This window comes from Canis lupus, chromosome 1, assembly GCF_011100685.1.
Source record: "Canis lupus familiaris isolate Mischka breed German Shepherd chromosome 1, alternate assembly UU_Cfam_GSD_1.0, whole genome shotgun sequence".
In the NCBI taxonomy this organism is placed as follows: Eukaryota; Metazoa; Chordata; class Mammalia; order Carnivora; family Canidae; genus Canis; species Canis lupus.
This window is the reverse complement of record NC_049222.1, coordinates 34,207,589-34,223,719: the sequence shown is the minus strand read 5'-3', so window position 1 is coordinate 34,223,719 and position 16,131 is coordinate 34,207,589. Positions and strand designations below refer to the sequence as shown.

At 36.7% G+C, this 16,131-nt stretch overlaps 1 protein-coding gene across 6 annotated transcripts in view; it reads right to left on the bottom strand.

Moving 5' to 3' along the window:
- ADGRG6 (adhesion G protein-coupled receptor G6) overlaps positions 1–16,131 on the bottom strand; it is a 138,660-nt gene that overhangs the window by 121,049 nt on the left and 1,480 nt on the right. For 5 of the 6 annotated variants that reach the window (XM_038526200.1, XM_038526199.1, XM_038526202.1 and 2 more), the window contains exon 2: positions 8,499–8,599. In XM_038526200.1, the coding sequence (XP_038382128.1) occupies positions 8,499–8,598 (100 nt within the window). In that variant the 5' untranslated portion in view covers position 8,599. Of the gene's footprint in view, positions 1–8,498; positions 8,600–15,874; positions 16,079–16,131 lie in introns of those variants that run through there. The other variant, XM_038526201.1, reaches the window with a different exon arrangement.

The window sequence follows — 16,131 nt, the reverse complement described above, 5'->3', positions numbered from 1 at the left end:
AAAGCAGTTTGATTCATTCACTACACATTCGCTGAAAACCTCCTCTGAGGCTACATGATCATGACAAGATCACAAGAAATGGTTGAAAATTCAGGAAGGATGTTCTTCTGAAGTAGTTACTAAAAGGGGCAGACCTCTCTCATACATGTGTGAGAGACATATAAGCAAGCCAGATGGTTAAGTCATGACAGTCCTAATCAAACACCAACAAAACCATCAAGGCTACCAAACTGGAAGCAAAGAAGTCCTATGTCAAATTATCAAAGGCTCCAAGAGAAAAACCACAAACTTTATTTTTTACTGAAACATTAGGATTTCATCAGTGCCATCACAGACATGCTATATAGGGTCAGGAGATTGCTAAAATCAGGTTACCATTTCTAAAGAGAGATGAGATTAGCAGTCCAAGTTATGAGCTAATATTGACCTGTGATGAGCCAACAAGGAGACAACAGGTACACACAATCTGGTGAGGAGCATTCAGGAAGTGGTGGAGGCCACATTCCACAATGCCCAGTGCACATACTGAGTGCTCCTTCTCTCTAAAATACCTAACACCGAGACAGAAGATCTTTAAAAGTCTTGCTTCCCCCCCCATACCACCATTATTGAAGCCTACCGAAATCACTAGGACCAGAAAACTCTCATCCTGTGCCTTAAAATTCTGTTCAATAAAGCCAGTAATCTAGCAAAACTCTTATACTCAATAGGGGCCAGTATTAATTACACATATTTATGGCAAAAAAAAAAATAACGGAAGAAAAGAACTGTGGACTTGTTTAAAAGCAGTGATTAATATTCCCATTCTGACTATTTTCTTTGTTTTCAGCTCTGTAATTTCACTCTGATGATACTCTTTAAAGTTCCAACCAGGTAAGGAAATCTTAAAAAAGATCCTTTTGTCTGGAGATTTGGAAAAAGCACGAGCAGTAGCCCATTCCTGTAGCTTTGCCCTAACTAATAATAGTGATTAGAGTAATTTTATAATTAAAGAGAAGGGGAAAAAATCTGATTTGTAATTGACTTGGCACAATCTATCACCTGGGCTCTAGTGTGAACACATTTTTGCTTTTCTTTAAACTAGTGGCACCAAGCGTGAAGCAGATTACACTAGAGAAAGACATCTTTTTTGACTCCTAAGAGTTGATGTACTGAAGAAATTTTGTAACTTTGTAAAAACAGTGTATCCTTTCTAAACCACAAGTTTAAGATGCAGGTGATTTAGGAATGACTGTAAACTAAGACTATGTTATTTTCGCTGAGAGTTTTTTAGTTCTTTTAAAATAGTTAGAAAAGTTTATCTGAACTAGTGAAAGCCTCCACCCGTGTGCTGGCAAAAAGACCTTGTTTTCTTTTCAGGTGTTTTACTCTCCTAATATAGTGGAAGGGAAAGGATGTTTGTAATATTGTGACTTCACGCTCATTGTGGGATGAATGTATTTTCTCATCTAACTTCCATACTTCCCTCCCCTGCTGCCACATCCTCCTCCCCTGCTGCCACACCCTGCAAAATATATTTACTTATTAAATCTGAAATAAGTTTCTCTCTCTCTGGTTCATTTCCATTTTGTTCTTTTCCACATTCTTCACTTATGGAATCCTATGACATTGCAGTCATAGTAAGAATGGTATCAAAAAGCACATATTCTACTTGCTGAAAATAAAATGAAAACTCCTTAAAGAATGATTTATTTGAAAGTGGAGGAAAATTCTATATCTGCCAAAGTCTAGAGCTCCCCCAGTACTCTCCTGTCAAACACAGTGGCCTGCCCGATCTCCAGTTCAATATAAAAATTACCTGCTAAACTGAAAGGAAATGCATCCAGAAGAAATTTTTGAAGCAAGACAAAACTATGTGTACCTCAAAAAACTAGAGTGTACCACTCTCTCTCTCTCAAGTTGTAGACTGAAGAGAACTTCACGGTCTTTAGTACAAATTCTTTTTCAACTTTAAGATTCTTTGTTCATGTCCTGATTTTCAATGATGAGGAATTTGAAGGACAGCTGGTTTTATTTCTTGTCAATTAATTACTAGGAGAGTCATTTGGTAGAGTACCAAGTCAATCTTCTTATCTCTTCTCTGAGAAAATTTAGAATAAGTCTGTTATCACTTACAAATGACCACTCTTCAAATACCTGAAGGCCACTCTCTTACTCCAACTGACTTCATGATTCTAAAGTAAATGTGCCATTTCTCCTTTTTTTTTTTTTAATTCAGCAGGATTTTTACTTAAAAAGAAAAAAAAGAAGTGTTACACGAAAGCAACCATATTGTGTCTGGCAAGGGGTTTGAGTCTACAGTGGCAGCCCACCCCCAAAGAGGCTTCCCAAAGCACAGCAGAGACAGATGTCCTAAAACATCCCCCAGACCACTTGAGACTCATCACCAAGCAGATCTGCTCCTGCTCCTGTTTACAATCTCTCTAAAGGATCATCTAAAGAAGATCATCTAAAGAATCATCTCTAAAGGATGCCTGGACAGCGTGACCTGACCAGGAAAGTGTAGGATATTCTACTGACAACCCCTCTCCCTAATGCCTTCTAAATGGGGTCAGTTTCATTAGTGGCCCTATCACACTGCTTCATCACTTGAAATTGTCACAGTGGTGACAAGTCATTGTCTTTCCACATTTATGTGATTGACTTTCTGACCCCAATATAAGATTTCATAGTTACCTACATTGAATTCAGATCATCTCAAAGGTACACAAAGGAAATTATCTGAGAAGATGCTTCAAGGAAATTTTTGTGTACAAATTTCTGGGGTTTGTTTATTCAGTCAAATTGGCTCCTCTAATCTCAGGTGTAGAATAAGAAAAGAGCCTTTTAGCTGATGGCTGCAGACAGTAATTTGAAGCATTTTGATCCTAACTGAAAAACAAACTTTACTACTATATAATTTTCTTAAATAGCCATTATTCTGGCTATTTTTTCACTTGATAAGAACCATTTGCTGGGTTGTAGGACAGTTCCACTTTTTGAGGAACCTCCGTACTCTTTTCTAGACGGCTGCATCAGTATGCATTCCCACCAACAGTGTGTGACAATTCCTTTTTCTCCACATCCTCACCAAGACGTATTGTTTCTTGGGTCTTTGATGTTAGCTATTCTGACAGATGTGAGGTGATATTGCAGTTTTATTTTTTTAAACATTTTTTTTATTTTTATTTATTTATGATAGTCACAGAGAGAGAGAGAGAGAGGCAGAGACATAGGCAGAGGGAGAAGCAGGCTCCATGCACCGAGAGCCCGATGTGGGATTCGATCCCAGGTCTCCAGGATCGCGCCCTGGGCCAAAGGCAGGCGCTAAACCGCTGCGCCACCCAGGGATCCCTCTTATTGCAGTTTTGATTTGCATTGCCCTGATGATGATTTATAGCAGTATTATTTACAATAGTTAAATTTTAGAAGCAGCCCAAGTGCCCACTGATAGATGAATGGATAACGAAAATGTAGTATGTATATACATGGTATGGTATGATATAAGGTATGTATATCACAAGATTTAGTATGTAGATCCAGGCAATGGAATATAATTGAGCCATAAAAAGGCATGAGATCTTGCCATCGGTAACCACATGGATGGAGCTACAGAGTATAATGAAATAAGTTAGTGAAATATAAGTGAAACAAGTGAGTCAAAGACAAATACCATATGATTTCATTCCTATGTGGAATTTAAGAAACAAAACAAATGAGCAAGGGGGGAAAAAGAGAGAGAGAGAGAGAAGCCAAGGAAGACTCTTAACCATTGAGAACAATGGTTACCAGAAAGGAAGTGGGTGAGGGATGGGTAAAATGGGTGATGGGGACTAAGGAGAACTCTTGTTTGTCCTGGTGAGCACTGGATGACATATGGAAGTGCTGAATCACTATATTGTACACATGAAACTAATATAACACCATGTTATACTAGTTAACCACACTGGAATTAGAGAAGAGAATATTTGGCACAACAGGAACCTTGTTTTTGAACTTTGAGACACATGAATATAAAACGGCCAAAAAAGCCTGGAAGACTTGTAAAAAGATGATTTTTCTATGCATTTGAAAGCCTTTTTGATCAAATATATGAAAAATATGCATAAGGTGATATGCCTAACACATAAATATAGATTGCAATGTAATTGATGCTCTAGAATAATTGCTCATTCTTTGATTATGAGAAAAACAAACAAACAGAAAGTACAGGATTGCTTCTGCCCAATTACCTACCTGCCTTCTAGAACTATGGTGTGCTCTGGGCTAGAAAGTACACAATTCAGGCCAGACTGTACTTTTAAGAACACTTCCCCTTTTAGCTATTGATGCATCATAGATATCAGAACAACACTGAGCTTTGAAATAGTCTGTTGGTATCACCAGTTTTTCAGGAGAGATGGGAGGCTCCTCCTTCAGTGCTCATGACTAAACCTATCTGTGTGGATATAGGCTCTTGGTTGCTTAGGAATTCATTGGCTCTTGGCTGTTTGTTTCCCATTCTACTTGAAGCAGTAACCTTCATTCTGCTTGAGATACCATCATTCATCTTCAGAGTCATGGAGTGTCATGCTACATAAAAAGAGGTTATATTTTGAAACACCTTTAAGAGATTCCTATTAAGTAAAGAAGAGTCAGAGTAACAGTTACATGTCTAACAGAAAATTATAACATTCATGTACTTCAACGGTCTCCCTGGCCATTTTTTAAATGTGGCTTTTAAAAAAATTATCAGGTTTTCTTTTTTTTTTCCAAATTACTAAAGTAATATACCTTCACTGTAACAAGCAAATAATTCAGAACTGTATAAACTTCCATTGCCTTTCCCTTTCTCATTCCAACCTATGCTCTTGAGGATGACCCATTTTAAAACCTGATGTGTATCATTCCAAGTTTTACTATGATTTTTATATAATCTTAAACAAGCATATACATGTAAAACACATTCAAGTTTTGTAATACAACCTAGTACAAATCTGATATTGTTCAGCGATTTGTTTTTTGACTTAACATTATCACCGACCTCTTTTAAAGCCAATATAGACAGTTTGACCACATTGTTTTGAATGACTGCATGATATTTCATAGTATTAAAATAATTTATATAGCCATGCCCTTATTGAAGAACAATTAAAGTCTTTGCCACATGTTTGCTTATAGTTATAAGCAACTATAGTTATAGTTAACATACCAGTACATATTTCTCTATATATTATGTTTTTTATTTATGTAAAATAGATAACCTACATGTGGGAGTCACGTATCAAAGAAAATACAAATTCTTAATTTTTAAAAAATGTTGTCTACTTATTCTCCCAAGGGACAGAGCCAACAGTGTTATTATGTGCCCTATCCCCAATAACTCTGATAAGACTGGATACAGATATTAGCAATGTTTCTAAATATTCTCAAGCTAGTGGATTAAAAAAATCATGTTTTATTGTATTAATTTGCACCTCTACGGGATTAGTTTAAATATTCAGCTATTATTTTGTTGTAGTTCCTATTGAAAGTTATATTCATCACTTGTCAAGAGACAATGACATTTTGTACATTCCTTTTTTAAATCCTGAAGGGCACAAATCTCTGTACTACTTGCTTTATAAATTCCCCATGAAACTATAATTGTTAACTTATCTACTAGAAGACCAAACCTTGCAATTCTATTACTTTAATTAAACAAAGATGTTATCCAAATTAAATTACAGGATTCTAATTTTTAATCATCTCAGCTAAGTGTCAGTCTTAACAATAAAAAGCGGTTTTGCCAAACCTCTACCTGAGCTATCTCAGCCAAATTACCAAAGTCTTAACAACCAAGGGAGCAACCAAAATCTATAGATTATCACTAAAGGGTAACATGGTAAGAGAGTGGCAAAGGGGTGCCTTTGGGGGACAGGAAGGCTTATCTGAAGTGGTAATAATTAAGATCAGAGTGTCAAAAAAGAACCAGGTGTGAGCAGTTAGGAAGAAAAGGGGGTGAGGGAGGCATGGTCAAGAAAGAGATGGGGATCCCTGGGTGGCGCAGCAGTTTAGCGCCTGTCTTTGGCCCAGGGCGCGATCCTGGAGACCCGGGATCGAATCCCACATCGGGCTCCCGGTGCATGGAGCCTGCTCCTCCCTCTGCCTGTGTCTCTGCCTCTCTCTCTCTCTCTCTCTCTCTCTGTGACTATCATAAATAAATAAAAATTAAAAAAAAAAAAAAGAAAGAGATGGACCAACATATCTAGAAAATTGTAAGGTGGGAGAGAACAGCAGGATATAGTAGGGTAGACTGTACAGATTGAAAACGAAGTGGATTTTGGGATAGGAGGTAGGAATCAAGAGTCTTATTTGCACCTGTGAAGTTTGAGGCCATTATATATCCAACTATAGATATGGATAAGCAATCCCAGAGGTGACTCCAGGGTCAAGGAAGAGGACAGGGCTGACAATACAGATTTAGGAGACATTGGCATCAGGATGCCATTAAAAGCCACTGGATTCCTTAAGGTCACATAGGGGTCATCGAGGGGTCACTCATGAAAATGTCAGAGAGTGCAAACATTGAGATACCACATCATAGTTAAGCATCAAATGTTCTCAAGAATAGTTATTCAAAATTACACTATGACTTAAAGATAAAACTTTGAAAAGCAGATATATATAAAGTTTTGATATGCATTATTTTAGGGAATCTCATACTGAGTTGTAAGGCAAAAATTTTATATTAAAATACCAATAATAATCCCCGAAGTATTTTTTGTGAGTTTAGACACTCATGGCTGAAGTAGTGGCATTCTGAGTGAGTCATTGCTTACAGGTATATAGATACATAGCATTCTGGGCTCATTAGTAAACACAGATTACCATCAGTCACAAAGCCTTACATGATGCACATAAAGTATTTGGTAATGAAAGAAATTCTTTAAAAAGATTTCTTGTATGAGACAGTAACTTAAAAACAGACGTAAGGACTTTGATTTCCATGACCTTGAGAATGAGTGCCCTCCTTAAATTCTGCAACCCAGGGGCTTCCCTGGCCCCACCCTAGTCCTAGCCAGTGCTGACTTCTTTTAATTAGTCTGAGAACATGTGTTTCATTTCATTGATTCAAGTGATTAAAATAATGATGTGGGTATTTCAATTAAAATGTTGACATCAAAAATAAAAAGTCTCAATTTAAACTCTGAAGAAGCCTCCAAAATCGACAAAGGCCATGACCTAACAAAAATGAAAGTAAATAGACCTCGACTAATTTTAATATCATAATTTATTATACATCATGTAATTGGTTCTTGGAGAGTCATTTTTGAAAGTTGAGAAAAAGTCTAATACTGGAACCTAGTTAATCCGATGTATATTTATTTTCAGTTCTCTTTACTTGTTTCTTTCCTCTTTTGGCAATGAAAGTAAAGAGTGGCTTTATCATGAAACTGAAACAAATACACAAAAGACTTCAAAGATCAGTTTTGTTTTGAAGCCATTAAACAAGTGCCAGGAATTTTCGAAGTTAGTAGCTGAAACTTTTAAAATACTTGATGGCTTGGAAAATCATACTTATATATTAAATACAAGTTGAATTTCTCAATCCATGAATAAATAGTTTTAGCAGATAATCTATTTTCATGATTAATTAAATTCAGGATTTTTAACATACAGATATATCATATATATGGAATGTATAAAATCTTGATTAAACCCCAAGTAATAAATACATAAGACTACCTGGGTAACAATTTATTCTAAAAACAAATATAGTAAACGGAAAGAAACAGCAATTTAAAAAAGCAGGAAAACAAAATGGACTTCCATGAAATGCAATTTGCTCAGGAACAAAATCAGATAATCATGGAGAAACACTTCACTTTTAAATATCACTGACATTCTTCAGGTTCTGATAGGCTCATTCACATAATTAACTGTTTATAGAAAATTTAGCTTGCAACAATAGCTAAAAGGATCTTGTTTCAAAGTTCAGAAAAAAATTCTAATTACAAATATTTGATATTTTTACTCTAAAAATACAACTAAAATGAAATTTTTCATATCATTTTAAGCCAACTAAATAAACTTCATGGTCTAAATACTTAATTTCAAATTCTTGTCGTATGCTGCAACATGGTAAGAAAATCAGGATAAATACAAACAGCAAAGTCTATACTTTCCATAAGTAACTACATGAAAACTTGAAAAGTGAAAGAACTGAATACTGTATATTTATTCAATAGTAGAATAGCTAGCACATTTTTAATGTCAGACATGTAGCTATCTCATCATTCCATATGGTTGGATAAATAAATAAAGCTAATAGAAATGCAGCAAAGATTAAAGAAATAGACTCGTCAGAAAACAGAACAATGATCAAAATAATAGTATTCACATGAAAGTCAGAGAGGCCATGGACAGTAAAAGTCTGTAAGGACAGAAGCAGAAAAAAGACAAGAAATAAAGTTGACTTAAGTAAGTAGCACAGTTGTACTGAAGGCAATGCTATCACTATTAAATTCAGGATTTGAAAGAGAAAAAGTCTTACTTACCTGAAAGTGGAACATACACAATACATAAAGCAAATAAGAACAAAAGAGAATGTGGCTTCCATTTCCAATGACAGTTCCACATTTGATCTGAGTGAAACATCCTGCAACAGAAGAAAGCAACCATCAGGACACTCAGTATTCACTAAAGTGTTAGGACAATAATAGTCAAAGTGTAGGTTTTCAGCAGAGATTGGAAAACAGAAATCGTTTTCAACCTTGCTTCCAAATAAAGGAGGAACTTTAGAGATGATAAACCAAATCACCTCTTTTAGCTAATTAGGCAAAAGAAAAAAAGAAATTCACGCATGTCATTTGCACTTGCTGGCACCTTCCTTATCAGAGTCTAGGTATAATAGGTGATTTCCCAATGAAGACGGGGAAAAATTCAGATAATTCAAGTTCATTTATTAAAAAATAAAGCAATTTCAGCTTCAACCTTCAGCATCACGAGTCATATGCCCATCTAGATGGCAAGAGGATTTTATATCAATCTCTTCTAGAATCTTCCAAAAATTTAGACTTAAAGGAAATGTTTTCATTTTATAACATCTGCTGCTTTACCAATGGAAACAGTTAAGATAAATTTTCCAATCATGCGCTTTCCCCTAAGAAAAAGCAACGAAGCACTAATATGCAAAAAAGAATAATTTCCTTATAAATAACAATAGCTTTCAATGTTTTTAAATGCCTAGTAAACACCAAGCATTATAGAAACTAGTATATGGCATTACGTGGAGGGTTGCTGCTTTGAAAATTCTCAAATAATTATCCATACAATGGTCTGATCTTTAAACTTAAAATTGTACCTAATGATATTTTAGATAGGAACATCCACATTATCTTGGCTTCAAACAGTGGTAATGATACCTCGCATTGGCTTAACCTCATCAAAACAGGTAAGCCTGTGAATGGGGCAGCAAGTATAAAGGTCAATCATCAGAAGGTCCATACAGGGACCCGTAAGCATGAGAGCCATCAGGCAGGAAGATGGTAAGAAATCTCCAGATCCTAAAAATCTCCAACTATGGGAGTTACCATAGTTCCAGGTGATAACTGAGAGTCTTTTTATTTCTAAAAAGAGAAACAACTAATAAGATACTGTAGGATCAGAGTAATACCTTTTTTACCTGAAGGTTGCTTACCTGGAGTAAAATATGTAACACTAAACACAAAACTAGAAAAGTAGGAAAGGGAATACTCAGACAAGCAAAAATAGTCATCAAATGATTCCTGCACTTGCCTCAAGCCTTCATTTCCAATCTATCCTTTACTGTCAGAGACCACCTAAGCAGCAGAGACCAAGCTCTAGAGTCGACAAGAGAGTCACTGCTATTTGTGAGCTATGCCACCCTTGGGTAATTTCCTTGACTACCCTGCACCTCCTATTTTTCACCTGCAAAATAGAAATGGCAATTGAACCTAATCCATAGAGTTGCTGGATGATTAAATCAGATCACATCTTTTAAGAAAGTGCCTGACACTCAGCAATTGCTCAACAAATATTAGATGTTATTGGGGCACCTGGGTAGCTCAGATGGTTGAGCATCTGCCTTCAACTCAGCTCAGGTCACGATCCTAGGGTCCTGGGATGGAGCCCAGCATCAGGCTCCCTATGCAGCGGGGAGTCTGCTTCTCCTTCTCCGTCTCCCTTTTGCCCTGCTCTATTTTTTTCTCTCTCTCAAATGAATAAATAAAATCCTTAAAAAAAATATTAGCCGTTATTATTGCTACTACCATTCCAGTATAATTGTGGTTATTCTGTCCACAATAAAATCAAAAGAAAAGGTTTAAACAAGAACAGACAATAGGATGTCATAAACCAACACCCATCAGTTGAGTTTGGGACTACTTCTGTATCACCTTGGAACAGAAACGGGAAAGGATGATTCATGTCTGCCATGAATGCAGAAATTTTGAGTACTGTCTGACATGCATGCCATGTTTTTATATTCGCTCAACTAGAAGTTCTAGCATCACACAGCTCCTAATGGAAATTCTAAACTGGCAAAGCTTAAGACCTGAAGAGTATTTTTCTGAATGGAAGGTAGGTCTTAAAACACATTTATCCAAAATAATTGAAATTTAAAGCAATGTTACTACTTATGAGAAGCAACATGCCACTGTACATCATAATAATATATAATAATGATGGATGTGAGCTCTGGAATAGCAAAATTACAACCTGGTGCCTCTATTTATTGTGTGACTTCACAGGCAAGTACTTTAAACTCTGGACTATTTCCTCTTCTGTAAATAGGATACCATCCATCAAAAAGATAGAGATAATACTACATGGCACTTAGTAAAAGCTTTAAAAGGGTAGATGATAGACTGCTGTTACATGGAAAGTTCACTCATTTGGAAGGATGGATCCATTTCCCACTGATGTTGGATGAATGAGGTGTTTCCCATTCATGCCATGGATGAATGAGTATGCTCCTAAACTGAGGCCCAGGAAACCGAGGGGCAGACCAATCAAACTTAGCAGCCTGCTATACCACACACAGTCAGGAGTGTCATCAGCCTGAGAGAACTCCCAGTTTCCTAACCTTTGCGGCATATGACAATTTTCCTTTATCAGTATGGGAATAATGGTCTCCTCTTAGACTTATGTACTCTCTAAACAATCCTCAAGGAATCATGTTTGTTAGCTTTGGCAACATTCAATACTATTTATTTCATCATGCAACTTTGTTTTGCTACAACAGGTTCTGACATTTAGGGATTCCATAATCAATCCTGAAGCTGTTTTACAAAATCTGCCTGTAATTCTTTCAGACAAGAGCTGCAAACGATGATCTGGGGCTTCATGTGTTCTGGTTCTCAATACTCCATCACTTTGTATTGAAAAGGAACCCAGGATAGGACAAGTACTTAGAACCAAACTTAAACCACATGGCAAGTCAACTTTCATCCAGTTTACTGTTTACTGAAGAACAGAAACAAATAAAGTAAGAATAGAACAGAGGAAGGAAAGCACTGTGTGTCTTCTCAGGGGATCACTTAGCAAAGACACATCCTTGAGATTCAAACAACTTTCTCACAAGAACGGAAAATCCTGAACAGGGTTACTAAGGTTCTAAATGGGAACTACAAAAAACATAATCCTGTATTACTTGAATTGTAGCCTCAAAGTTCTAAAGAGAGAAAGAACTTTTTTTTTTTTTAAAGTAAAAGAGAGCCATCCATGGACTTCTACCACCTGAAAAGAATCTAAAAATTATGCAACAAAACCTATCACTTCACAGGCAAAAACAATACATTAAACCACTTGCCAACTTGGTCACCTGGCTTCCTAGTCACTTGTTCTTTTTGAGAACCAAGCTACCTCTACTGCAAACCTGCTCCCCTTTTCAAACTGCATAGGTGACAAAATACAACATGCTTAAGTCCTATTTCAGGAGCTTTAGAACTTAACCCTTCCACAGGAATTGTTTTAACCTCAATGCTCCCCTTGTAAATGTGATTTAAACCAGATATTATCGGGACTCCTTTGGCTCAGGGCGTGATCGTAGAATCCTGGAATGGAGTCTCACATTGGGCTTCCTTCATGGAGCCTGCTTCTCCCTCTGCCTATGTCTCTGCCTCTCTCTGTGTCTCTCATAAATAAATAAAATATTAAAAAAAATAAAATAAAAATAAATAAACCAAACATATCACTGAAATAGTCTGTAATCTAGACAACCTACCTACTATCTTGCACCTCTTTACTCCTGCTGGATCCCTTAAAAGTCAAATTTAAAGAGAACTTAGTGAAGAAACTTTGAAATCAGTTGAGTAATTGACATGGCACTAATTCTATTATTAACCACAGTGGTCAGAATTACTTCATTCCTCATATCCCAAACGTATTCATTTTTGTTTTTTTCAAAGATTTTATTTATTCATTCATGAGAGACAGAGAGAGAGAGAGAGAGAGAGAGAGAGAGAGAGAGGCAGAGTCACAGGCAGAGGGAGAAGCAGGCTCCATGCAGGAAGCCTGATGTGGGACTTGATCCTGGGACTCCAGGATCATGCCACAGGCCAAAGGCAGGTGCTAAACTGCTGAGCCACCCAGGGATTCCCCCCCCTCAAAACATATATTTATGTTAAAATTGTCACCAAGGGGCATGAGGAGTGGCAGCGAGAGTACCATAATTCTTCTAGAGTGAAAAGAATGTAATTTGGTTTATTCAAGTCTGTGCTCACAATTGTATTTCTTCTTCTGGTTAAAGATCATGTTCCTGAGCTCAAGCAATGAATAAGAGAAAGTGCTATTCTATTACTCAATTCAAGTTATTTTATTAAGTTGTGTTCACCCCCACTTCGAAAAGGTAAAAAGGTTTATTCTTCAAATCTGTACACATCTTGACCCTTATTTGAGCAGAAATAGCCACTGTTCCATGACTGGTACCACAGGTGAAATTAAAAGGCAACCCTGAGAAACACACCTGAGTACATGTAAACCTGGGAATGTCTGAAAAAGAATACTGTCTCAGTATTCTGGTTGTGGTATTGTACCACAGTTTGCAAAATGTTATCCCCGAGAGAAACTGAGTAAAGGGCATGGGATCTCTACCATTTCTTCCGACTGCACATAAATCAACAAACATCTCAATAAAATTTTCAACTAAAAAAGTAAAGCCTGAAGCCATGATGTATATAATTTACTTAATGTGAGTCAGGAAAAATACTGTGTGCATCTACTGAGAGTAGTGGGTGGAGGGAAGAAGGATGGAAAATAAAACAAATGGGGTAAACCTTTACATTAAGTGATTCTGTGTAAAGTATAAACAGGTGTTCTTTGTATCATTCTTGAAACTTTTCTGTAGGTTTAAAGTTATTTATAAATAAATTTCCACACACCCATCCAATTTACACTGAGGTGTATCAATGTTTATATCATGATACTCCCATCACTATTATTGTTTCCTCATCACCAGTTTTACAGAAGTACCATCTCATTTGGATTTCCTTTATTTGGGTTGGCATGTTCATCATTTTTGTAGTTTCTATTATAATAGAAATATTTTTCTTACTAATTTGTGATTTCTTTTTACCAATGCTAAGCCCTTGTCATATTTGCTACCAATGTTTTAAACACAGTAATTCTGAAGTTTTCCTCAAGGCATTCTAAATAATTCCATCCTGAGTAATGCTTTAAGGGAAAGTAAGAGGATACTCAGGTAACCATGCTTAAGTTTTATTGGCGTTTTTAGTTACCACTGCAAAGTCCTTTTGATGTCTTCACGCCAGCCACCCAGTATGCATCGCAATGCCATCCAATGTAGATAGTGTAATAATGGCATCCAAACAGAAAGGAAATGGAAGGATACGTTTTTTTTTTTTTTTTTTTTTTTTGCCTCAGCATGCCACACACATTGAACAAAGTCTTCTTCTATTTAGTCTAAAGTCTAAATTGTCTCTAGAAAGTTTTAATCATCCCATCAGAAATGTAAACTCCATAAGAGATGGGCAGTTAGAAAACGGTCAAGTTTAAGGAAGTGGTTGTCAGTTTATTTTTAATGTATAAACTGATTCTCTTTCAAATCATTATTTCCAGAAATCAGAGTGACGTGTCCAGTTAGGCAGTAAAACTACAAGCTTCTAATATTTCCCATAAGCCAAGAGACAATAGCCTCTTTCACCATTCATATTGGAAAAGCACAATGTCATGTAATTTATATAAGCCATAAATGGAACGAACGGGAGCTCCATGAAGCTTGAGACCAGCTAACAGGAGCCTTGCTAAATCTATTAAATATGTAGTCACTATAACTCCAAGTATATTTATAAAATCTGTAATTTCATAACTTGAGTGTCACAACATAGTAATACTTTCACCGCAAAGAACAGGCAGAAAATATCTTAGTTTGTATGCCTGAACCCATTAAGATTTAAATTTAAAAGATAACAGAGTTTGTGTTCCACATTGTAACATTTTTCAGTAAGATACTATGAATATTTACTTTGGAAAGATTAGTATTATTTCCATTTATTCTAACACACTAATATCTTAAAAGAATCAGATCATCTTAAGCCATTCCATGTGAATCATAAACAGCAAAATGGTAAAAGAAACAGCTATAATCTGGCAAGAAATGGAAAAACTTTCAGTCCAAAAAGCTCAATAAACTCAAATCAGGATACTAAACTTTATATTTTATGTGATTAAATATTCGTATCTTTATATGACAGAAGTTTTAATCATATGCAATTCAAATGAGCTACATAAATTAATTACATAATGAGGAAATCTGTACATTACCTGCTGTTCAGGTCCACATATTTTATTTTAAAAATTGGTATGCACACTTGTTTTCATTTCCCATAAGATCTAAATTACCTAGGAAAGCTGAAAGGAAGCTAGGCGAATATCTGCTGTTAAAAACCTTACTATACTTTCAGGAAAAACTGATGTTTAAAACAAATTCACATTCATTCAAAATGTGCCGCCTGCATATGAGAACAAGTCTTATGTGGGGCTGTTGGCTGTATCCCAAGGTAAATTAGTTCAGGTTATACCTTGCTGATTCCAACGGGCATAAATGAAACCTTAAAACTCACAGGTGTGGGATTACTTCACATGCAATTCTAGCAAAAATAAGTAGTTCTTTTCTAATTATACTGCTCACTACCAGGAACAGAAGGGCAGAGTGCTAGGCTTGCAGTGGGCACTACTCTTCCTGTTTTAAAACTGTGTGCTGGGTGGGGAGAAGAGGAGACACTGGGAGGAAGGGAAAGACAGGGCCTGAGGCGCAAGTCTTCCCAGGTATGAAGCTGAAAGAGGAGATTTTAATGAAAATACTTAAGGATCCAGTAGCTGGGGGAGGGAGGGGCAATAAGAATTTCTAGAAACACTTGTATTCTTGTGGAAGGGAGCAAAATGTCTGTCAGGGTATCTGCGCAAGAGTAAAGAAAACACCAGAGCGAACGTTACATATTACAAGAAAATTAACTTCTGCATTGGCCGCAAAAACAGGCCCTTTTTAGAACAATCCTTCTCTTTGCATTCTGGATGTGCTCAGTGGCCCTTTCTCAGGGTAGCCCTGAGGAATCTCACCGCTTCCATGGTCACTCCATTAAATCAGAACCTTTGGGACTTCTCTGACCATTCCTACCCCTACGTCCCCCACCTCTAATTCAAGGCAAGTCGCTTCCCAGGCCCCATCCCGTAAAATGACAGAGTCCTTCATTACTCATTAATCTACAAAATACAACCAAGAAACTTCTCTGCGCGCTTCTTTCTTTCTTTCTTTCTTTCTTTCTTTCTTTCTTTCTTTCTTTCTTTCTTTTTTTTCTTCTTAAACCATTCAAATAACTCAAAGATGCAAGAATAACTTCTACAGTCGGGGGTGACAATGTGTAAAGTCAACATTTTCTCGGGATACCAGTACCTTCCAAGCCCCCCGGTGCTGATCCAGGATCGCTCTTTCTTGGCAGGGCGAGGCCCCTGGATGGAGGAGCCGTGCCTGTTAGCCCTTGTTTGATTTGACTCGAAAACACGTTTTCCCCATTCTTGAAGCCCTGCCCTTTTTTTTTTTTTTTTTTTTTTTAATGCTTTCCACCGCCCAAATGTGAGGTTTACCTCTCCCTGGAAAAAAAAAAAAAAAAAAAAAAAGCCAGCCGCACACACATGCCACAGCTCCGCCTG